The sequence below is a fragment of the Balaenoptera physalus genome (assembly GCF_965194825.1).
Source record: "Balaenoptera physalus genome assembly, chromosome: 4".
Lineage (NCBI taxonomy): Eukaryota > Metazoa > Chordata > Mammalia > Artiodactyla > Balaenopteridae > Balaenoptera > Balaenoptera physalus.
Window position 1 is genome coordinate 141,619,747 of NC_138891.1, and position 25,938 is coordinate 141,645,684.

At 39.6% G+C, this 25,938-nt stretch overlaps 1 protein-coding gene and 1 long non-coding RNA gene across 5 annotated transcripts in view; one reads left to right on the forward strand and one right to left on the reverse strand.

Annotated features, from left to right (window-relative positions):
- DSCAM (DS cell adhesion molecule) overlaps window positions 1-25,938 on the reverse strand; it is a gene marked incomplete at its 5' end in the record, with an annotated part of 741,397 nt that overhangs the window by 253,382 nt on the left and 462,077 nt on the right. For both annotated transcript variants that reach the window (XM_082458757.1, XM_082458758.1), the window contains 2 exons: window positions 5,673-5,792; window positions 19,827-20,105. In XM_082458757.1, coding sequence (XP_082314883.1) covers window positions 5,673-5,792; window positions 19,827-20,105 — 399 coding nt within the window. The remainder of the gene's footprint in view (window positions 1-5,672; window positions 5,793-19,826; window positions 20,106-25,938) is intronic.
- LOC309659300 overlaps window positions 1-25,938 on the forward strand; it is a 119,741-nt gene that overhangs the window by 48,228 nt on the left and 45,575 nt on the right. The window lies entirely within an intron of this gene.

Below are 25,938 nucleotides of genomic sequence, written 5' to 3' on the forward strand. Positions count from 1 at the left end.
TTTCTGTGACTTGAGATAAACTTTGAATATACACACCCACAAATGCAAAGCACGGAAGAGAACAAATATTTACAGGCATGATTCAAGAAGAATTTTCTTACATAAAAGATGATTTGAACCTACATATTAAATAGGCATATGACACATCTGGGGGAAAAGTGACCCCACATGCATAACATCAAGGCATAGGCTATACATTTACTGGACTTCAAAGTCAGCTCTTTGGTGCATGCAGGCAAAAAAAAAGAGTCGTTTCTAAGGAGAAATCAGGCAGCTTCTGTCCCCTCCCAGGAAATAATGCAAGCTACCAACTCCTACAAGCTAAACTCACTTTATGTGCAAAAAGGCAAGAGGCAAGCCATTCTGAAGAACGAACCTGGAATAGTCCTCACTGGAAAACTATAGCTAAAGGAGTAGCATTGAGCAGGGGATCAATCTAACATAGAACTGAGGTGATACCAAAGTGGGGCATACACTGGCTGAGCAGAACGTGTAAGGGATAAGCCCTGACCACAGAGAAAGCATTTACTGATAAAAAATTAGGATACTTAGAAAATGTATCATTGCTTATACTGAGAATTGGGTTGTGTCTACAGAGAGTGAGGCCCAAACTCCTGATGTTGACCCCGGGCCGATTTGCTCTCCTGACGTTGCTCTGTCTCAGTAAGTGGCACTTCCACTGTTCTCAAAGACCCGGGCATCCTGTCCGACTTCTCCCTTTCTCTTCGACATCCAATCCATCAGCCAGATCAATTCAGAAATCAACTACTCGTGCCTTCTTGACAGCTCGTCCAGGCCACAACACAGCACAGGCCTGCTAACCGGTCTCCAGCTGCAATTCCTGCCTTCCACCTAGGGCCGACAGGGTCCTTTGAAAACACTAGGCAGAGCACATGGCATCTCTTAATTACCCCAATAGCCTGCTAAGTTCTGGTGTCCGCAGGGCAGCAGAAGAAAGGAGAGCGCCGCTGTCACAACTCTGATCCACTGCCTGCATTCCCCCCGCCGCCCCCCGCCAGGCAAAGCCACATCTTTAAGGGCATCGATGAGGAATCTGACCGGCTGGGACCTCCAGAACCTCCTTTCACTCCACTGCAATGAGTGAGCAGAACCCAGCTCCAGTGTCCTCCTCGGCGCTTCTGGAACATTCCAGGTATAAACCCACTTCTGCCCCGGCTTTGACCCCTTGACCTTCAGTGCTCCTCCCAGATATGCACATGGCTCATCTCCCATTTCTTTTAAGTTTCTGCTCAAACATTACCTTCTTCTGGGCCTTCTCTGATAACCCTATTTTAAATATAAACTACTCCTCACTGCTCTCCCGTTCCCTACACCAGGCATGCCCTGACTCTTGTCCTTGGACATTCCTCCGACCAAAGCATCCCTGGAGGTCAGAAGTGGCCCTATTTCTGGATGGCCAGAGAGCAAAAGATGTCCAGGCAGCCCATGGGCATCAGTTATCTCTTGCATCAGCGGCCCCTCTTTCCCCTTTAGCAGCTAACAAGGGGATGGACCAGGTCCCCAGGACAGCAATTGAAACCCACTTCCTCCACTATAAATGACATACATTTGCTTAGCTATCGATTTCTGTGAGCACAGGTAAGGCCCACCATGGTATTAAACCCTGATTTTTTTTTCAAATCTCTTTTTGACAAGAAGCCTTGTTTGTTCATGTAAAAAAAAAAAAAAAAATCAGGAGACAGAATTGAATGTCTTAGACTTTGTGTATCCAGACCCAAGGTCAAAACTGTAATAACATTATTTTTCAGGAAAGATTGTTTCATTTCTGCAATAGCTGCCCTTAAACCACTGCAATTTACTCTGGAATTCTGCAGCTTCAGGATTAAATTGCATCTCTTGGAGAAACAGCCTGAGTCTGGGGGGTGTGTGTGTGTGTGTGTGTGTGTGTGTGTGTGTGTGTGTGACACAGAAGAACTGCACTTATGCTCTTAGTGACTATTTAATTATGGGAAACATGTTCCATTAGCAAGGCTAAATTTTTCTTAAGAAACATCTTTGCTACTTGCATAACTAAAATAATAATATACCATTTCCCCTATTCTATTGAAAAATATTAAAAAACCAAGCATAATACCTGGCATTATTCTTATCGTAAGAAACAGGCACTACTATAAACTGCGGGAAGGAGTGTAGATGAAAAAAGTGATGACAAGCGGCCGATACGTATTGAAATCTATAGAAATTGCTTACTCTTTGAACCATAATTCTACTTATAGAAGTTTATCACCAGAGAGAAAATGGACACGTGTACAGAGATCAATGAGATAGAAGTCACTGTGACATTTTTACAATAGTGAAAAACTGGGAAAAAACACAATATCCAACAGTAGTGTTGGACACACCTGGTTGCCAAGCACCCATCCTCCCCCTTAGTGAAACAGCCTGGGTTGTAGTCACGACGGCCGTCTGCTTAGCTATAACACAACTTGTAGAACCCCTGTGGCGAGGGCTGACCTGGCCGGTGAGACATGAGCAGAATTGATTTATCACACAGTCTGGAGAGGTCCTTAGAGGGAACTGACGCAGGTGGGTGTGAGAGCCTTCTCTCTGTGCTTTTCCTTGTCCATGGACATGTGCAAGTGGCCACTGGATCTTAGTAGCCATTGATTGATGGTGGGAGATGCTTTCGAAGAGTGACAGAAGAGACAGATGCAAACAGTGTGGGTCCCTGATGACTCAGGGGAGAAAAACTAATCCTGCCCTATCTACTCCCAGACTCCTCTTATGAGAAGGAGTAAACCCTTGTGGCATTAAGTCACTGAATTCAGTCCTAACAAAGGCAAGAGAAGTTAGATGTATCTATTGATGTATGAATAGAAACTCAACAGAGACGTTAAAAAGTCACAGTGAACACCCATATCTGTTGCCGTGGAAAGACATTCATAGCTTATTATTAACTGAAGAAAGAAGGTTGTAGATCAGGAAGACTCACATGCTCGCAATTTTTTAAAAAACACAAAATTATATGTATATCTACGGTTATATATATTTGCCAGGGGGACAGGTCTGAAAAGCTAGATGAAAGTTTACAATATCGGGACTTCCCTGGCAGTCCAGTGGTTAAGACTTCACCTTTCAATGCAGGGCGTGTGGGTTCAATCCCTGATGGGGGAACTAAGATCCCAGGTGCCTCATGGCCAAAAAAAAAAAAAAAACAAAACCAAAAACATAAAACAGAAGCAGTATTCTAACAAATTTAATAAAGACTTTAAAAATGGTCCACATCAAAAAAAAAATCTTAAAAAAAAAGTTTGCAGTATTTATCTTTGGTTATCTTTGAGTGATGTTTTTAAAGGGGGATTTTAACTTTTAAAAATTTGTTTGCTGCAATTTTTAATTTTTTCATTAATGATTTTAAATTGCATATCAAGTTCAAAGGTAAAAAGGCTTCTATAATTTAATTTGCACATCAGTGATGGGAAGGAATAAGATGTCTGTAACACCCATAACAGACAAAGGGTTATTTAATCCATGAAAAACACTCTTTCAAATAAATGAGACATGGAGATGAATGTAAGAGTAATATGAATGAGAAATTCCCCAAATGGGAAAATGAAATGGTCTGTAAATAAAGGCTAAAACATTTTCAACATCATTAGTAATCTAAATTTGTAAATTAAAACAGGAATTTGTAAATTAAAACAGGAATTTGTAAATTAAAACAATTCACCCATCACATAGTAAAGATTAAGGAAAAAAGGATACTATCTAGTTGGCAAGGGTGCAAGACACACACAGCTTCATACTACTGGTCAGTGTGTAAATGGCCCTAATATCTTCCAATGTGTCCTGGTCCAGTGCAGACCAAGAGCCTTCAGTGTGATCACAGTATTTCACTTCTAGGGATTATATAGACATTTCTCCAAAGAAGACATACAGATGGCCAACAGACACATGAAAAGACGCTCAACATCACTAACTGTTAGAGAAATGCAAATCAAAACTACAATGAGGTATCACCTCACACCGGTCAGAATGGCCATCCTCAAAAAATCAACAAACAATAAATGCTGGAGAGGGTGTGGAGAAAAGGGAACCCTCCTACACTGTTGGTGGGAATGTAAATTGGTAGAGCCACTATGGAGAACAGTACGGAGGTTCCTCAAAAAAAAAAAAAAAAAAGAAAAAGAAAGCAACCACACATAGGCACATTGAACTAACACACGAGGATGTCCACTTCTGCAGTGTTTGTAATAGTGAGAAACGGAAAACAACCCAAGAGAAAGAAAGAACATCCACACAACGTCAAGCATTGGAAATTATTTTGAAGAAGATGAGCATCATGGAAAATGTTTGTAACATCTATATAAACTACATTGCACATGCACATCTATATAAACTACATGCACATCGATATAAAGTACATTAAATCAAATGCATGCTATTTGTTTCCATGTAATGCAACATAGGGCTACAAGTATGGCCCCAAATAAAAAGTCACGCAGGCAGATACTCTGAATAACAGGCTTTTATTTTGGGATAAAGTGCTTTTCACATGGGCAATGTATGTGGCATGCTACAGGGGAGTAATCTCAGGGATTTAAAACAAATTTAATTGATTCTCCCCCCAACCAAACGGTGTCTATCCCTCTCTTTCCTCCCTCTGCTCCTTCTCCCTAAAGGAAATACACCAAAAGGAACTGTGGCAAGTATGCCATTTGTTTTTCTCTGATTGCTGTTACTTTCTCAATAAGAAAATGCAGCACACTATATACCTTAAGTCTTAAGATTGTTAGGGGAAAAAAACCATGATTTATTTATTTATTTGTTGTTTGTTTATCCTATCAGTATATATTTGGCCCTAACCTGTTTAATAAATTACTGAATGAAGTTATGTGAATGAGAAAGGAAAGAGAATTTCCAACACATTCGTAAGCATAGTTAAGGAAACTTCCCTGGAGAAGGTGATAAGATAGAAATAAATTATGTTTACCATGTCTAGAATGGTTCCCTCATTAGTTTCCAACACTGCTCATTTTAATTTATGTAATGTTTACAGTGTTACCTTAATACTGGGAAAAGTTGCTTTGCCTTTGAAGAGAAAGCAAGATTAAGGGTGAAATTTTGCTTTCAAAAAGAGACTACCAAGGAGATGATAGGTAGTTTTTTATATCTATGGTATCTACATAAATAAAACAACCAGTAGTTTTATTTTAACCTTCTAAAGCCACTTACCCTTACTTATCTAAATACTGGGGAAATAATTTTCCAACAATGAGTAATTCTGACAATTTATACTTGTTTTTCCATGTGTATGGGCTTGCAGGGGTCCCCAAGCAGATCATGGTCATCCAACATAGGTAGTCAAGGTAGAGCTTTCCCAGGTAGTCAAGGTAGAGCTTTCCCAGGTAGTCAAGGTAGAGCTTTCCCAGGTAGTCAAGGTAGAGCTTTCCCAGGTGCTGAAATAACTTACATGAATAAACTGCCTCCCCTACCTGGTCTTTCCAAGGGCATGTTATACAAGAACATTTCATGGCCCAAATGAAAACACTTAGGTGGGTTACTAGGTGTGTGATGTGAAGGATGGATACACTTGGTGGAGGTGGGGACGTATATATTTGCAAGAAACATCTCTGCAAGAAATGCTCATCTCATCCTTTAGAATATAACATACATTTGGTAGATAACAAGCAAATCAAGTAGCTTCATACCTTTAGAGAATTTCCACACGATGGTGGGTACAGGATAACCCTCAGCTGAGCAATTGAGGATGACAGGCTTGCCATAAATCCCGTCCTGGTCCCGTGGCTGAACCACAAACTTGGGAGGAACTGAAAAGAGAGAAATGCCACCAGTAATTCAGACAAGACTGCAGATTATTAAAGCTGTGATTTTAAGAAATCCAAGAATTTTAACAAGCATGAAAGTACAAAGAATGCTTTACATATATGTGAAAATAAAGCAGAGGATTTGTAATTAGGGACCAATTAAGGAAACAATTTCAATGCAGGTGATTTTTCTTATTATATCAATGATCTGATGCAGATGGAAGTTGCCTTGCACTGGACTCTGGAGTGTGGCAGTTTGACTAAACCAAGGGAATGTGACATTCTGTTTTTGATTTGTATTATGGAAGATCATCAGGGATCCATTCTTGGGTATGAAATGTTTATAAAGCATCCAATATCTATTCTTCCTCTAACAGGAGATGAAGGGAGAATTAATAGTCTCTTCCTAAAGGCAGTAAAGAACACAACATGGTATTGAACTTTTCCTAAAAATCTGATAAAGACACATAGACCGTTATTTCTGACATCAGTACCCTTCTGAGCCAAAAAGGGACTATGGAAGCCAGTTGAAGTGAGGTGCCATGAAGGCTTTATAGAGTACCTATTTAAAATAAAAAAAACAAAACAGATTAAGTAACTGCTTATTTGGTGAGTTTTATGAGATGCTGAAAAAAACACCATCCCTACCCAAAACATACTCATGCACTCTGCTTAAAAAATACCTGCCAAGAGAACATTAATGTTTTGAGTTAAGTTATTGTGATTTTAAGAGTATTCAAGTCTTCTCTTAAAGAGAAGATACAGATTCTTCTAGGAAAGGTAGCATCTAAAGGTGTTAGGATCCAGAAATCTTTTCCAGAAGATCAGTGACTAATTACAGGATGGATTTTCAATGAGACTGTCATGAGACTAGGTGAGAGGACACAGATTATGTCCACCATATATTAGATACTTAGCAAATGTGGGAGTTCTTCCCCTCCTTTCCACAACTCCTGATAAGGCTAATCTTTTCTGCATTGCAATTTCCAGAATTCTACATTTTGAGGCAAAAATGTGGTCCTATGAGTTAGAGATATACAGGAATTCCAGCCACCACACGAAATGGACTGGGGAGAAGTTTAGAGTCTACATTAGTTAGGATCTTAGAAGCACGTTGAAATGGCATGAGCCATAGTGAACGTCGCTTTGCCCACCAAACAGCCAAGGAGGGGGGAACAAAATCAAGACAAGAAGCAGCTAGAGATGGAACTCACTGCTGTGTTTCTGGAAGAAACAACAGAGAGTGATGGTTAAGAGCACAGAGCCAAAGGCTAAACACCTGGATTTGATCTCCAACTTTGTTACTTCTAGGTGGGTCATATTGTGTAAGCTGTCAAATGTTTCTTAGCTTCGATTTCCTTATCTGTAAACTGGGAACTCATTTTATAGCATTGGTATGGGGGTAACATGAATTAAGATCATTAAAGTTCTCAGAAGTGCCTGGAAGATATGAAGTGTTGTAGGAGTGTTGGTTAATTTAGTAAATGCAGGTGTGTCCAGCTTTAACATATCATTAATAAACACAGTTTCCAACGTGCAAATTATTTAAATAATTTGCACAGCCAATGGGTCTTTTCATAGTGAGCAATTTTATTTCATTTGGTATTCAGGTGGTATTCTGAGACAAATGTAGTCTATAAATATATTTTTAAAAAGTGATAAGGGATGTCTGTCTCTCTCATGGTGAGAAAATTATTCCTAGGAAAAAAATGCTGGAGATTTTATAGAGCAAAGTTTTCTAGTAAAATTAATCTAACAACCACAAGGGTAGACTGCAAAGTTTAAGACATCATGTCAGAATCATTCTGTCCAGGGTGGAAGGTAAATATGCAATCACGTACATTCTGTCTATTTGGCTCAAATTCTGCTAAGAGCAAGGAATCTCTTGTCAAATGGGCAGGGTAGCTAATCTTTTGCATTTCCTCTGGAAGAATGTCTAATTATAATTGATCCATGATCCCTCCCCTCGATTTGGTTCTAATCCAAAGCAATATTATTTAAAAACCGATCACAGAGGTTTACATGGAAAATAACCACTGACATATTGTAAGTGTAAGGCAATTACTGAAGGAAATGGCCCATAAAATTGAGAATTATCTTTCATATGCCCCTCTTTAATCTCCTGGTATCAGGTGCTGATGATTCTTTCTTGCAAACGTATCACATATCCTCAAATTCTCTTCATCTTCATTGCCGTGTCCTAGTCATGATGGGTAGACAGGGTGTGTGGTGAAGTGCCTCCATCCATCCGGTTTCAGCACCGCAGTGTGGACAGCTCCATGCATTTTGCCGGGGCACCACACCCAGAACATGAGTCTCTCTTTGCTGTCTCAGGGCCTTTTCTCTAAAGTAACAAACACTCACCTTCATGGGTGCAACCAGTGAGGGATGGGCGTCGGGATAAATGCCCTGCCTCTCCATTCTCCAATCCTACTGGACAACTCTAAGGTGTGCTCTATGTCTGTGCAAACATCAGAGGGTGTCAGAATCACCTGAAGAGTTGATTAAAACCCAAGTTGCTAAACCCTGTCCCTAAAAGTTTTGACCCAGCAGGTCTGAGGCAGGATCCAAGACGCTGCCTTTTCTAATAAGCTCTCAGGTGATGCTGAGGCTGCAGGTCCAGAGACTACCTTTGAGAACAACTGTTCTGTGTGATGCCTTGGAAGGTTCCCAGAAGGAATGAGCCCCAGTTGCCCACAGCAGCAACTAGCTCATTAAAGCAACTTTTACTGATTTTTTCCCCTCCTTTCTTAATCTCGTTTCCCTTCATTCTTTCACTCTGGGATCCAGGAATTACATCTCAAATAAGTGATCTACAGCCAGTCCTATACCTCACACTCTGCTTTCTGGGGGACTTAACCTGAGACAAGGCTAAAACTGGCTCTTATCTGGATTTATGAAACAGCTTCCTAACTAGTCTACCTGTTACCTACTGGCCCACTTGAATGCATTCTGCACAGTGGCCTGAAAGATCCTTCTAAGAGAGAAATCACATGATGTGACTTCCCTGCTTAAAATCATCAGTGCCTTCGCATTGTCCCTTGACACAATTGAAAACCCTTATGATATTCTGAAGGCTCTTTATGACTTGGGTCCTTGCACTCCAGCTTCATCTCTTGACATTTCCTCTTGTAAGCTTTGCTCCAGTCTATTCTCCAGCACCCCCTGGGTCTTCACATAGGCTTCTGTATTTCTTTGTTTAACAAATTATCAGTTAGTAGTATTTACATCTCAGCTCAAATTTCACTTAGTCTGGGACACCTGTTCTGATGCTGTGGACAAGACTGAGTGCCTCCACAGAACCCTGCGTTATCATGTCATAGCCTTTACCACACATTTGGTGTTGCTGGTTTAAATGCCCGTCTCCCACATCTGGCTGCACACCTGGGAGAACAAGAACCATGCCTTTCTTGCAGACCACCGCACCCCAGCACATAACACAGTGCTGGAACATAGAAAGTATTCTGCAAATATCTGTTGAATGGACAAATCAATAAATGGATATTATTGTTCCAGTTTTAAAGACTAGGAAACAAACTCTATCCAAAGTAGCATGACTCAGTTAATAACTCAGATCAGAGTGACCCCAATGCACAAGGTCTTTGAGGAGGACAGGTCTAGAAGCACCATCTAACAGAAGAAAGCAGAGAGCTCTGCACGAGGATTTTGGCCAAGGAGATACAGAACTGGAGGTGGAATGATGCAGAGCTGTCAGGACTGTCATGATTTTGGCCAAAACTTACGACAGGACCTAAAGACTGAAGACTCTGTATTGTTTTGGCTATAATTCCTCAAAAATGCTGGTTTCCTTTTTTTTTTTTTAACTATATTTTGGTTTCCTTTTATTTGTAGAACACTTTATTTGTGGTCAACATATCCACCAATATAGTTGGCTTTCCAATAGAGAGACTTTTCCAGTGGGGATGAGGGTGATTAAAGAGATAGAAGGGATGGGTTCAACCAAATAATTATGTCACATCCCCAAAAGGCAACGCAGGCCACTGTTGCCATACATTTCTATGAATCATAATTGCGTGCACATGCAATACTCCTGTCCCCCTAAAAAGAGTCACATTAGATGTATATGTTCTAAAATACCTAAATCCTGTCATGGGACCCATGTAGCCTGACAGTATCTGAAGTCTCGAGGGGATTCCTTTGAGAGAGTTGCCTGCTTCATGATGCTTAAGATGAGGGTTGTTTAAAATACGTGATTTCTGGCTTTGGTCTGTTTATTAAAGGGAAGAATTATTTTTGCTGTTTTTAAGGGAAGAATAGGACAGGTATATAATAGCACAGCTATTTTTCAGTGTTAGGTGCAGTCCAGTGTTTTATGTTTGGAACTCTTGGCCTCTAAGTAGCTATATATTTCCAAAGAATGGATGTAGGTTTCGCTATCTGTCAACAGGCACAGGGATTCAGTTTTATTGAAGGTAAACCGGAAGCTATTTGGTGGTGGCGGCAGAGGACGGGGGTCCTGTGTAGATAAATATTGCCATTCTCTGCTGTATGGCATTTAGTCAAGATGGTAATTGATCAAAGTCTAGGTAAGATTTAATTTATGACACTGGAAACTAAACTCCAGTGGCTTCCTGTCATACCCAGAATAGATAACCTGGCCCCTCCCTTCTCTCCTACTGAACAGGGAGTACATTGGTCTCTTGCTGTACTTTGAACCCACAAAACCCACTCCTGACTCAGGGTCTTTGTACCTATTTGTCTCTCTGCCTGTAACTCGCTTCCTACAGAGAGACCTGTGACTCACCCCCTCACTTTGGTCAAGTCTCTTTTCAAAAATCTCTTCAGAAAGGCTTACCCTGTGCATCTGAAAATTCCATTCCCTTATCACTCTCAACCCTCCTACCAAGCTTTACTTTTCATACCACAGGTAGACACCTGACATCATTTGTGTGTTCATTGCCTCTCTCCTGCACTGAAATGTAAGGTTTTTTTAAACTTTTTTACTTTATGTTGGAGTATAGTTGATTAACACTGTTGTGTTAGTTTCATGTGTACAGCAAAGTGATTCAGTTATACATAAACATATGTATCTACTGTTTTTCAAATTCTTTTCCCATTTAGGTTGTTACTAAGTTTTATGGGGCAGGGACTTGCTCTCTGTGTGTTGATCACCATTGTACCCCCAGCACTCACAGCATCTGTTACAAAATAGGTGCTTAACAAGTATTTGTTGGAAAAATGAAGGGATGAATGAAGCAAAATGATAGCATGAATATAGTATCATGAATTGGGTCCACAAACGGCAACTAGATAGTGGCCTTGTATAAGTTTTATTTTTCCTGCCAAATAAAGGTCAAGTAAGGGCTTTTTAGATAATGTGTTTGTTTCACTATGTGCCAGTTCATCATTAAAAGCCAGAAACAACAGACCCGTCATAAGATATAAAGAAGTATAAGAAAACTGACCTTTGGAATCACAGATAGGAAATCATAGTGTTGGTAGCTTTCCGCGCAGTGGTGCAGAGCCAATAATGGGAACCAAAGGGCAGGCGTGTTTTGCCATTAAGTTCAGTCCTTTCCCTCAAAATGGCTTCATCTATGCCAAGGTCACCCAACTGAGTGTGACATTAAGGTGATCACCCATCCACTGCCAGTGTAAGTCATGAGGCACACGCCTAAGTGCTAAGGGTTTTTTCTTTTAACTTCCCTTATGATAACGGCTAATTTATTTTAAATTAAGTCTTCATAAATCTTCCCAGTGACCCAAACTATCAAAAATGTGCTTAGCTTTACAATGGCCCAAAGTCATATGACTCTGGTGTAAGGATTAACCAGGAACTGGCTTCCCAAATTCCATTTCAATCCTACCCTTTTATCCTATACCTCAGCTTTAACGTCTCAGTTATCACCTCTATCTTCCACACACCATTTATCCCCAACTGCTTCACTTTCTGCAAAACTATATTGCACTATTACCTTTCTGACTGTATTCCCTAGGCCACCATTCTAATTAATTGCCTGATACTTGGGATTACCCCCAGCCTCTTCTATGTAATGTGTCCTCAATCATGCACCAAAGTCATGCAGATGTGAGTGGAAGGAAGGGAGAAACAGAAGAGCTGGAAAGGGAGTTCCCACCTGCTGGCTTATTATGTGCCAGGTGCTGTGATAAATACATTCTTTTTTTTAACCCTCAGAAAACCCCTATTAACTATTCTCCCATTTTAGGAATAAGAAAATTGGAGTAAAAATAGCTTAAGGAATTTACTCAAGATCACACAGCTAATAGGTGTCTAAATTGTGATAGGGATGGAAGGAAAAAGAGAGGCGAGGGAAGCAGGGATGGGGTCTGGAGGGTCAGTTGACAGGCCAAGGGGTCTTCCCTGGGTTCCCTTATCTGTAGAGACACAGCCCACTGACTGCTACCAGACTGGTCTCCCACCCTCAAAGGCAATCAGTTCCAGGACTTCTGAGGTTCCCCATCACTTTCTACATCAAGCATGTATTTGTTCAAGGCAAAAAGCAGGCGGGCTAACTATGATAATAATGGCACAGCCTCTGTGTCTTAACTGGTGCTGTTTGTCCCTCACTGACCTCAGAAAATATGTCTGAATGCCTCTGTCCTCCTTCTACTCATTCATTAAATGAAGAGAAACTGGAGAGCCCTGCTACTATCTGGGTTCTAAGGACATAGCAATTGTTACCTGATTCCATTCTCTCAGCAATTCCAAGAGGTAAGTCTCATTATTTCCATTTTACAGATGAGGAAACTGAGACTCAGAGAAACTCAATCATGTTTCCAAAGTCATATAGAAAATGAACAAGCAAAAATGTGGACCTTGGTTTACTTACTGAAAGTTCCAGTGTTGTTGCTGTATTTTTTTTTTAATTAATTTATTTAATTTATTTACTTTTGGCTGTATTGGGTCTTCGTTGCTGCCTGCAGGCTTCTCATTGCGGTGGCTTCTCTTGCTGCGGAGCACGGGCTTTAAGTGCACGGGCTCAGTAGGTGTGGCTCATGGGCTCTAGAGCACAGGCTCAGTAGTTGTGGCACATGGGTTTAGTTGCTCTGCGGCATGTGGGATCCTCCCAGACCAGGGATTGAACCCGTATCCCCTGCACTGGCAGACGGATTCTCAACCACTGCGCCACCAGGGAAGCCCTGTTGCTATATTTTTAATTTTCTTTCTAAACCTTACTTATACATCAAGGCTGATGGCGCTCACTCCTTCCATGAAGTCTATCAAACGGCACTGACCTCTCCCTTATCAGAAGTTGTTTTGCTCTTGTAATTAACAGTCTGTCACTTGGAGACTTTCCAACCACCCTCACTGAGACAAGGCAACTTCAAGGTCTCTGAACTCCTTATTCTATTTCTACTTTTCCCTAGCTACATCTCAGGCCGAAAACTTTAAAGCCCTAAGAGGAAAAACATTCTCCAATTTGAGTTAAAGATTTAAATAAAAACACATATAATTATTCTCTAACATGGCTTGCTATTTTTATGTGGGTTTTGTTTCTCCAACTATATCTTTGCATATTTTTCATGAATCAAAGGACGGATTATGTTCCAAAGTTAGTGAGTCTACAGTGCGCAGTATGGAACACTCTTCATTCCAAATGGTAATAATCAATAAGATTCTTCATTTCACCAAAAGATCTATTTAGCTTATCCAGAATGTGATCCAGCTGAAGTGGTGATAAAATTCCACCTCTTGACCATTCAAACTAAAATCTGAAATTCTGAGAGCAGCTGCCTGATCTCTAGCTATACAAGAAGAGAGGCTGTCACCCACGGCAGGCATTAGTCATCCAGCGAGAAAGTCCCCTGCTCCAGTCATTGTGTACGAAGGGCAGAGGGGAAACAGAAGAGTTTGTGAGATGGTCTACATCTGGAGCGACTCCCCAACCCAACACCCAGCACAGTCCTTGGCCAGAATTCTGGCACGTCTGTCCTCAAGGCTTCTCACACATTTCCCTCACACAACTGGCCATTAAATCCTGCAAAGCATCTTCTGTTTGGCCCATCCTATGACCACCTTAGCTCCAGCCATCATCACTTCTCGTAGGGACTACAAAGCCCTCCCCTTCAGGCGTCCTACCTGGACTCATTTTATTCCAATGCGTGACTCGTCCTGCCATGAACCATATGATTTTTCTGCTTTAAATCTCTTCATAAATTTCCATGGCCTCCAGACCTCTTTCATAGGACAGAAAGCCTTCAAGATGTGGACCAGACTTAGCTCTCAAGTCTCATCCTTCTTCATTTTGCCATTCTGCACACCATTCCCCCAGACACAGATGTATCTGCCCTGTCAAGCCCTCCTGCCATTGCAAGTAACAGACCTTCTTCCAGGAACATGATGTCTTCCTTCCTCTCCTCTTAACTACTTGCTATATTTTCTAATCCTTCAGGATTTCTCCCTCCCTTCTGGAATCTGCCTCATTCCCGCTGGAGCAGGAGTTCTCAATGGGAGGAAATGAGCTTTCATCATCCCAGTGACTACTCCAAGGACTGGCATTTAGGAGTACGTGCTAAGTCCTTTGTTGCTTCATGATGCAACAAGGGAAAGATGAAGCAATGAAGGACAGAGCAAATGCAGTCATTTGGGAGTGGGTGTAAAAGATTATATCTACCCATTGATATTTTGAAGACATAAAGCTTAGTGATTTTTTTGTTTTCTTTTGCAGACAAGTAAGACACAAGAAAATACTGAACTCATGGGACTGTTAAGTTTTTGGAAAAAAACAAGCAAAATATTGATTGCTACAGATGAGGACTTTAAAATAGAGAAAGCTTCATTAGAGAGTTAAGGTTATCTTGTAACCCTTATCTAATTAATTCATTTTAGCCATTGCCATTCCAACTGTAATTAAAAGAAAAGAGTAGGCCCAAAGAAAGCTGCCTTGACTTTATTAAGGTTTATTTAAAGGTGATTATTTTCTGAAATCAGCGTGATGATCTATTATGGTATCTATGCAACATGAGCTCAAGAATTGGCCCAGGTTTAAATTTTAATTCAATGAATCATAAACCTATCTCCATTGTAGCATGGGCTAAGGAAAGTTGTATACCTCATGTGCCTTATATATTCTATTAAATAGAATTAACAGAGAGATGTATTTACTAAAAGTCATGTTGAAGTTAGAATATTTTCCATATGTGTTATAAAATATGATACAGCCCGTGAGGAAGGAGTGCAAATAAGAGCCTTTAACTTTAAATCATTGAGCATTAATGCCAGAAGGGAAACTACTTTTTATTGAGGCCAGCCACTAACCTGTGACACCTATTTCATACAATGCCTCTCAAAATATCATTCGGCTTTTGATAAATGATGTCTCCTCCGTTGGCAGGAAAGTTAATATTTTGTGAAGGAAATTATTTCATTATTTCATTTTTGAAGAATTCTGAATATTAGAAAATTTACATTTAAATTTTTTAAAAATTGAGGTGCAATTTATATACAGTAATATTCACAGGTTTTAAATGTACAGTTTGATAGATTATGCAAAAATCTGTGAAATCTACACCCTATGATGTGCTATGGCATGGTTTTCTCTTTGTGCTTACTTTACTTGAGCTTCATTAATCATTTTGACCAGTAGATTTATATTTTACACCACATTTGAAAATTTTCAAGTCATTACTATTCAGATCTATGTTTTTCCTGCCCTTCTTTCTGAGGCTCTAACTATATTTATATTGGACTCCCTGACATTACTTCAAGCTCACGGAGGCATTGTTTGCCATTTTAAGCCTTTCATCTCTCTAAAAAATTTGGGTATTTTTCTTGTGCCCTCTTTTCAAGTTCAATTATCCTTTGTTCTGCAGTATCCAAGATCCCACTTAATATATGCAGTTAATTTCTCATTTCAGATATTGTGTTTTTCAGATCTAGAATTTCCTTTTGGTTCTTTTTAAAAAATGTTTTATACTTCTCTTCTTGCATTCCCTATGTATTCACTCATTACACACATCTTTTCATTTGAATTTTTGAAAATGCTTATTATATCTACTTTAAAACCTTGCCTGCTAATTCTAACATCTGTATGCCCATAAAGCTGCTTCTTTTCTTTTTTTTTTTTTTTCCTTTTATTTATGGCTCACATTTTCCTATTTCTTCTCATACCCAGTAATTATGTGCAAGGCATTGCAGATACGCTATGATATTGAGAGTCTGGATTTTGTTGTCTTCCTTTTAAGAACACTGAATGTTATTCCTGCAAACAGTCGATTTACCAGTGAAGAAATTTAATCCTGTCAAGGCTACCTGTAGGCTTTTTATTAGGGCTGGGCTAGAGTAGCCCTTATCCCAGGGCTAGATTAGGCCTCTCTTAGTGTGTGGCCTCTTCTGAGATTTTAACTGAATTCCCTGTGTGTTCTCTATTCTGGCTAATCAGAACTCCAACGTTTCTCAGGACTGTGTGACCGCTGGAATCTTTATTCATCTCACATACTCCTGGAAGTTGTCCTCTGCTAGGTTTCATAGGGTCTCGCCCTATGCATGTGAAGTGTAGTATTAAGCTAAAGACTCAAAGGGAGCCCTATACAGATTTTTAGAAATCTTTCTTTGAACAGCTCCCCCACTCTCTAGTACTCTGCCCTGCAATATCCAGCACCTCAATAGATCTAAGAGTCTATCTTTGTTTTTCATCACCATAAAAATCACCATTATCTATTTGGGCTCTGCATCCATCTATCATGGTTTGGAAAGTGCACCAAGAAAAAATATGGGGTGAATTTTGGGCTTAACTCATATATTTCTCTCCTCTCTAGGACCACAGCCCTGTACTGCCTGTTTCATATTTGGAAAATGGTTACTTTATAAAGTTTTGTCCAGTTTTATAGCTGTTGATGGTAGGAGGATAAATCCACTGCATGTTACTCTCTGATGACCCCATTTGATGAATTTTACATTCATCTTTTAAGTTATTTGACTCAAAATCTGTCTCACTGAAATTTCCAACCACTTCTGTTGGTTCTACTTTCTGGAGCCCCACCAAGGTTATTATTACACTAGTTTGGACATATTCCACTGGTTCAAAGAACCCAATTAACTAAGTCAAGGACTTGGATGCTGTAATTATCTCTTTATCCTGCCACATACTTTTTTCCTCTCTATTGGTTCATTCCCATCAGTATGTAAGCTTCCCCTGTCCCATGTCCACCTCGCCTCCTGTCATACCAACATTTCTGAAAATATAAAAATAGTTGTATTTTCCTGAGTTCCCACACATTCACCTCCCTTTCTTTTTTCAAGCCCCACTAATCAGGGATTCACTGCAGCCACGCCACTCTACAAGGTAACAAACAATATCCATCTTCCTAAAACCCAATGAGCAATTCTTGGTTCTCTGCTTTTTCTACTTTCAGTGGGATTTGATATACGTTATCACCTATCTTTCTTGATTATTTCCTATTTTGCTTTCAGGTCCCCAGAGTCCACTGGATTTCCTCCTATTCCACTGATTGTTCCTTCTTCCTGTTTCCTTTGTTGATTCCTCCTCTTATTCTGGAACCTTAAATTTTGGAATGCCTTGAGTCTAGACCTTCCTGTTTCTCCCACATCATTCTTTCCCTTGTGACAACTGCTATTCCTTGTATCTTGTCCACTTCTGCAGAAGACACTTTCATTTACCTTATTAGGCAAAATATGTACTTCAATTAACCATTCCTCTTTCTCTCTCTTTGCAACATTCACTTTATATACATGCTTTGTTTGATTCGTCTCCAAAACATATTGCAAATTCGCCTGCTTCTCATTACCTTGACTGTGACCACCTTCACTCAAGGTGCTTTTCATCTTGCCTCGACTTCTGAAACAGCTTCTTACCTACTTGCTTTCTGGACCAGTCCATTCTTTCCACAGCTGCTAGTGTGATGAGTAAAAACATAAATCAGGCCATGCCACTAGCCTAGTTAAAGTCACCAACGGCCTCTCTTTGAATTTAGAAAAAAACCTCCAGACTTCTAAAATAGCTGCATATTCAAATTACCCAGGGTGCTTGGACTTAAACTTGGCTGCATATTAGAATCAACTCAGGGATTTTACAAATTCCTGGTGCCTGGGTCCTACCTCCAATGATGGTTATTTAATTGGACTTCAAGCTGGACATCAGGAATTTTTTAAAGCTCCCCACACAATTTTAATGTGTGACAAAATTCAAGAACCACTAACAGGTGATTTTGAATTGAAAAAAATAATAATAATAATAATTCCCCAGAGATCTGGGAGATGGATAATGATTTAGTTGGGCTTAGTTAGGACCAGAAAACGGTCATCAATGTTTTCTTAAATCTCCCAGGAGATTTTATGGTGAAGTCCAGATTGAGAAACACTGCCCCCACACATTATCTTGTCCTTGACTATTTCTCCAGCTACTGACCTGCTTTGAAGCACGTTTCCTTTCTCGGGGCTATATCACCTAACTAGTGACTTAATGTTAATTTCCCAGAACCTTATTTAACATATTTAAAAAACAACCACACGGAGAGACTAATCAGATTGTGATCCACTACATTATCCTGATTGGCTAGACTCAATTCCAGGTCATCTGACCTTTGCCTTGGTCAAAAAAGTCTGATTTCCTTTCCTGCAAAGGCAAGTGATTCACAGAACACTCCTGTACATTTTTATGTAGCATTTCTGTTCTCTGACCTGGATCCTTCAGAGCAGATTATATCGGAGACAGGCTAATGTACTCACTGCTTTGCCCTTCACAAATGATAGCAAGAGTCAGTTCTTCTTATAAGAAAACACTTGGGAAGCAGTACTAGATTGGCTCCCATTTTTATGCATCTTCAAAAATGGGAAAAAATTTTCATGTATCCCAATTTTATTAGCATAAGGCCATTTGTACCTTTGTTTTGTATCCAACTGAAGGTAGACTTTCTTACTCACTCAGGGAAAATCTTTTTCACAGATACCAAGTTGGTGCCTTCATATAAATTCTAAGTATGCGCCACTTAATTTTGTTGGCAAGTAGACAGAATGAGCATTACTCTTCAACAAGAAAGGAAGGAGAGGGGTCATGTGGACAAGGTGTGAGGACAGAGGAAGGACATGGGAACCTATTGCTCAAGAAAGAGTCTGCTTAGATCTACTGACTGTCCTGCAGGTAATGGAAATCATCCCCTCCTGACAATTACAATGACAGCCCTGTGTTCGAGGACTTCAAAATGCAAACAATCAACATTAATATAAATCTTTAATTTCATACAGTTACTTTTGCAATGTGGATGAATATTCTACTGGTAGATGAGCACATACGACTCTAGGAGAACCATAAAATCACAGAACGTCCATGCTCAACAGGCACTGGAGAACACTAGCTTCTTATTTTGAAGATGACAAGTGTGAACCTTGATGGGAATCTGCTGACTTGCAAAGAGATTTGAAGTAAGACTGTTGTTTACATTTTAGGCACATTGAGAGCCCTGGCAAAGTTTTCTACAAGTTAAACCATCTTGTTTTAATTTTTTTCATAAATATTGCCACACTTTGCTTAATTTAGTAAATGTTTCAATACCCTTCCAAAATAGACATTTAGTGCTCAACAGAAGGGAGGAACAAAGAAAACCACATTTCTAAAACTAAAATAAAAAAAATATAAAAAGCTACTATTTTTTGACTTTAGAAAAACTGTGATATATGGCTTTGGCAAATATTATTTTTAAAAGCCATCAATCTAAATGATAATATAAAAAGTGCTATATAAAATAAATACAACACAGCATGATCTTATGGATTTTGGGCCTCACAAGTCACTGGGTTAATGTAGGGAAGCCTTATTTCAAGAATTAAATCCCATGGTCCCCACATCTCATTCACACATTTCTTCTCTGCTAATTTTGTGAAACTTCACATTTTAGGTAAATACACCTTGGCTTGGAGTTTAGGGGAGTTCACAGTTGGCTTCTACAGCTGTGTGTGTGTGTGTGTGTGTGTTTGAATGGGATGACAGGAAATTCTTATGAATTCTGGTTATTTTCATAACATTTCAAGGAAACACCATTGGTGAGTGTTGTTGAATCTGACTGCATAGGTGCCATGCATCCTAAGTGTCTCCTCACCTCTCACAATTAGTTGGCTTTGGTGCTCCACAGCTGCTGCCTCATTGCGGGCTATGCAGGTGTAATTCCCATTGTGCATCAGGGAGAGATTGGAAATCCTTAAGGAGCTCGTGAAGTCAATGTTGTCAATGGTCACCCCGAGGCTTGCTGGGATTGGCCGGCCGTCCTTCTGCCAGGTGATGGTGATGGGTAGGTCCCCTGAGACCACAACACACGGGATGAAGACCCGCTGTCCAATGGAGAATCTTGGAAACTCAAAAGGTTGGATAAAAGGTGGAACTGAAAGAAAAGAAAAGAAAAAGTAATAGAGGAAAGATGATAATGAACTGTGTAAATACTCTACATTTTTTTCTTTAACCCTTTTGCATGACATTGGAAGAGTAATACAAATCACTGCTACAGCATAAAAGTATATGAACCGGTAGAAGATTTGAAATTGTGCTCTTCTGTTATTTGAATTTTCTCATTGCTCTAAATGAAAAGCATGGCTTGATTTGTACTTCAGCAAATATGCTTAATCACATTTATTTTGATAAATTTTTTTAAAATTCAATAATCATTTTTAAAGGAAACATTTCAGATTCTGCACTTTTCAGTGCAAATACTATGAAAGAGGGATCTGGGTTTGGTTTTCTCTTGGAAGCTTTTAAAAATGATGTGTACAAGAGGAGATTTCTTTCCTGCTTTGCTAATATTAGGAGTACAATTACTGTTCCCTCTTCAATCCATTCCACATCTTGTTAATACTTTAAGCCTATTGAAGAAGCAGAGATTCCAGTTTAGTTGTTAACATTTTTTAATATCTAACATCCAACTAATAGCAAATGTTAATTTAAAAGAATTGTGTTAGGATAATTGCATCATTATTCTGCACCCCTCAATTTTACACATTCCTTGCACATGACCTTAAGTTATGAACTGGTCCGTGGCCAGTTTTCCGAGTTGTGGAGATGTGTTGCTACTGAAGATAAGGTTATATAGTCTTCAGCTCGGCCAGCCGTGGACACAGCCAAGCTCAGTCTGGAATGTTCTTTTTTGATTTAATTTCCCTAAAAAAACTCTTATTCATCCTTCTTGCCTCAGGACCATTCTTCTTGGCAACTTCCTAGATGGCTTCACAGGGTGTCAGTATTATAAAATGGTCAATGTGGAGCCAGAGGAGCCAACTTTGGATCCTACTGTGGTTACTTATTTGTCATGGGGTCACGGGCTAGTTATCAATATCCTCTTCCTATCAGCCTTTTGGGGTAGTTATTCATAGATTATTGAGATTATTAAGCCAATAATAACCTAATATAAACCAGATATTATATTAGGTGATTTTACAAAATGAAGTTATTAAACAGCAGGATGTGTGCAAAGTTTATTCTTTAAATCAGTCATAGTCTCATTTCAATTATCAACTCAGGGGAGACAAAAGGGATCCAGCTGAGAAACATCTGAACGGAAACCATTCATTCATTCATTCACTCAAGAAGTGCTTATTGAGCACCTGGTATGTGCTCAATACTGCGCTGTGTGTGCTGGACAGACAGCAATGAACATGATATACCATCTGTACCCAGTGGAGCTTTCATTCATAGTCATAGGCAGCGGATGTCAACAAAGTATAGCAGTGGTTTTTCTGTAATTTAATATTATTATTACTACTACTGTATGCTTTCAAAAGAAGTTGGAAGTTAGAATTGCAAATTGCAACTTTGGCTAATTGCATTAGCCAAATTGCAAATTAGCCAGAGTTAGTAAGCAGGTGACTCAAGTTAGGTTTTACCAGAGAAACAAACAAACAAGCAAGCAAGGAAAAACAGATAGCTGAACGTACAGACAAGCATATTCAATGTCAAAACTGCTGTGGATCCTCAATGTAAAGTTAGAACTTTGGGTCTGCAACAAGTTGATCTGACGCTAAGGGAAAAAGATCTCAGGATGAAGTTCTACCTGGCGCTTATAACCAATGAGTTAGTGATATTCTAGAAATGTGGATAGTATGAATTTTGTTTTTGTTTTCTTTTAAAAATCTGATCACTCTGTAGCGAATTCTTGCCTCTGTTCTTGAAAAACAGAGCCTTTTCTCTATCCTGTAACTTTTTTCTGCTATAAGAAGACATTCTTATGCTTAATAAATATTGACAGCCTACACCCTGCATTAGATCAAGTTGGATTGCACTGTGTTTGTTCATAGTTGTCATTAGGCGGGGAAAGTGCCAAGTTGTAGCAAAAGTGCTTGTATTTCTCTAAATCTTGCCCCAAGTGTTATGAATGTTTACTCCATATTAAGTATTAACACTTAATAAGTTGACATTTTAAAAATAAAAAGTAACTATGTTTCTTCTTCTTTGCTTTCTTACACACAGAAGCCTAATTTTGAGTCTACTCAGATAAACCTAAGCACCCATTGTTGGCTTGGTGCTTTTTATCTGAATTGCAGATCATTTTTCTAAGATAAGAACTTTGCAACCAGACTACCTGGGTTTAAGTTCAGCTGTGCTACTAAACTCATTAGCACCCCTATGTGCCTCAGTTTCCTTATTTGTAAAATGAGGGGGGCTGCTGTGAGCAGTGAATGAGCACAGGAGTCACAGACTTTCACATGCACCTGAATTGGTTTCTTAGCACTGATTCTATTTCATAAGCCTTTAATATGAGGAAAAAAACAGAACAGTTAAGCGAAACATTAGTGGGCAAGGGAAAGGACTCCATTTCTCTTATTAGTTACAATACGGAGAAGAAATATATAAGGACTTACTTTCCAAGCCCCAGATCAAGCAAGAAAAATAAGGGCTTCCCTGGTGGTGCAGTGGTTAACAATCCGCCTGCCAAGGCTGGGGACATGGGTTTGAACCCTGGTCCGGGAAGATCCCACATGCCGCGGAGCAACTAAGCCCGTGCGCCACAACTACTGAGCCTGCGCTCTAGAGCCCGCAAGCCACAACTACTGAGCCCACGAGCCACAACTACTGAAGCCTGTGTGCCTAGAGCCCGTGCTCCGCAACAAGAGAAGCCACCGCAATGAGAAGCCCGCACACCACAAGGAAGAGTAGCCCCCGCTCGCTGCAACTAGAGAAAAGCCTGCGCGCAGCAACGAAGACCCAACACAGGCAAAAATAAAAATAAATAAATAAATTAAAAAAAAAAAAAGAAAGATAAGATGTAGCACCTCTGACCTATCTATTTAATAACAAAACAATATGGGCCGTAGGCCGTTAATAATTATTAAATACAAGAGTGTCTTTTTTATAGCAGAAGAAAGTTATAGGACAGAGAAAGGGCACATATATATTATTTTTGAAGAACAGAGGCAAGAAGTAGCTACAGGTGAATCAATTTTTAAAAATTCATGCTTTCCATAATTCTAAAATATATGTAATTCACTGGTTTATAGAACTCTAAGAAGTATAATTATAGTTAAAGAAGTAAATTTCAAAGCGTTTAGGTATAAAGTGACACTGCTGGAAATGAAGATTCCAAACCAGTGAAAACAGAGGTCAGAAAGCCCAGGCACTAACCCTCACTCATGTCACTCAGGGGATAATCCCTCTCTCTGAACATCGTATTGTAAACTTCTGCAGCACCTTTATTATCTCCTTTCTTGGTCTAAACCAGACGCTGAGAATTCAGGCATATTGATGAGGGCTCAGTAAGAAGCCACGACTGGTAAGGTAAAGGTGGGGAGAAACGAAGCATAAACTATAAAGAGTAGATACAATGCAACACACACGGCACCTGGGGACATTGTTTGCTGGGGCACACTGCCTTTAATAGCCAGATGTTTTGCAATTACTACAATATCATAGTGCATAATTAAGACTCTGACTCATAAGTTATTGTTAATATATTACAGGAGAAAAAGATAATATTTAAAATATTTTAAAATGTATTTATAAACAGAAACTATCCAAGATAGTTAAAATAAAATTTTCATGATGAAAGGAAGGATTTAGTTAGAGGGAAAAGTCATTTTCCCAGAATAATGTCAGAATCAGGTTTGTAACTTCTTATTTTGCCTGCCACATTACATTGGGATGCACTTTATTTTTTTAACACAAATGAAAAGACCTGTGTGTCATGTCACTTCTTACCACATATGTTGTCTCCCTTGCTTCAGCCACGATACACAAGTCTGCTGTACAAAATGCTTAAAAATATTTTAAGGGGTCCAGAATCTTATATTTTACATGTATTAAGATATAAAATTGGAGGCAAAAAGTAAATCAAGTGATTCAGAAACTCTTGTAATGATTTTGGTGAAGCCAAATCACCTGTTTGAGGTGCATTGCTTATTGTGCCTGAGTCATTATGTCACCTTTTAAGGTAAATTCTCTGAATCTTATTGACAGTAAAACCTTGCAACAATACAGGAGCAGAAATTCTGAATGTGACCTGCGGCAGGTTTCCACATAACCGTCCTTCATAAAGTATGTAAATATCTGCTAAATGTCACTTCTTACCAGGCTTGTGTATTTCATTCTACATGCTGGGGGTTCCTTTCTCTGAGGCAGTGCAGAGCCCTTGAATACTGTCAAATGTTAGTTTAGATTCTTATTCTTTCTAAACCCTTAACAAGAACATTAAATCAGGCTAATACATTTCTGTGTCTTGTCCCTCAAAAATTAACTGTATATTGCTTTTCACAGGGGACAGAACAAGTTTTACTGTCCCCCTCACCCAGAGTGGAGTAGGACATACTGAAAGAAACATAGTTGTGTGTTGGTCAGTCTTGTTAGTGGTGTTATCTTGATCCAGTTTTTTTTTAACTCTATGATGCCATTTCTTCATGTGTGAAATGGTGACAGTGACACAATTCGTGAGTGTCAGGAGAGGGCTTTATGTAACATGCCAGCCCCAGAGCCCAGGGGGGACCTAGAAGTAGCTCATTTTAGCATCCTTCTACCTTTCCTCTTCTTAACTCTTGTTTTTTTTTTTTGTCCCAAGGCCCATAATTCACTGGGAAAATCAAATACATTACATGCCTGTTGAGACATATAAGGCTCTATTTCCATTGCCACATATAATTTCATCAATTCCAACATTTTGTCATTTCATTTCCAGTGGTAATTTAACTCCATGAGTCTCCATACAAACGTCTCAGGTTGACAGCTTTTGGTATCAGGCTGCTCAGGGAGCCTGCCTCAAGCCAAAGTATTCTGAGTCAAGGCTGTGGATATTTTCATCTTTCTAGCTCCTTTTCTCCATTCTGTTTAACAAGCCCTTTCTTCCCGTCCTTTAAGACATTTTCTTTTCATAACATCTTACATGTTTCATAAAGTCTCCAAAAATTGCATCTCCTAATCCTGCCCATTGTGGGAATGCAAATCCCATGGCTGATCTCTGAGAGTTCAGTCCCAATTACACACCCATTTTAGGATCCGTATGCCCATCAGGAATGCCTAGAACCTGCGTAGGCTCAGGGCTCTGTACTGTCCATCCAAACACAAGCTGTGGCTCGAAAACCATGAGGCTGGTGAACATGTGTGACTTGTGGGTCGAGCACATCGCTTAATGGACTGTCTACCCATAGAACTGGTCCTTTGTCCAATTCTGCTACTTTACAGTATGCTTTAGAGTACAGAATTGTAGATTTCTGCCCCTATGTGATACAGTCCTCCATTCTGTTCACACAACACAATTAAAATCTTTCTCCAGCCACCCCAAGAGCCTGTTGTTCAAGACTTTATAATAAAATGTATGACACGTGAATACAGTGATCTATGTATGAGGCTGTTTCCTAAGTAGAGTGACCCAGGAGGCAGGAGACAGATCGAGTTTATCTTTTTTACTTCCCACAACTAGTGGAATAAATGGCGCCTTGTACATCTTAATTGCATAATAGTTTTTGAAAATACCTTTTAAGAGGTGATGATGAACATGTGCCTACGTTTTGCACATTAGACAATCCGAAGTTACGAATACAGAGGGAGATACGTCCAGGACATAACAATGATGAGATGGTGCGATGGGAAGGACACAGGTGATGCTGCTATTCAGCCAGTAGCCTTGGGGCCCATGAAGTTTATGACGTGATAGAATGAGCAGACTAAGCGATTCCCAAGTGGTTGGTCACTAACTCTAGAAGCTGAGAGGCATGCATACTTCTGTCTTGTTCTCAATCGTA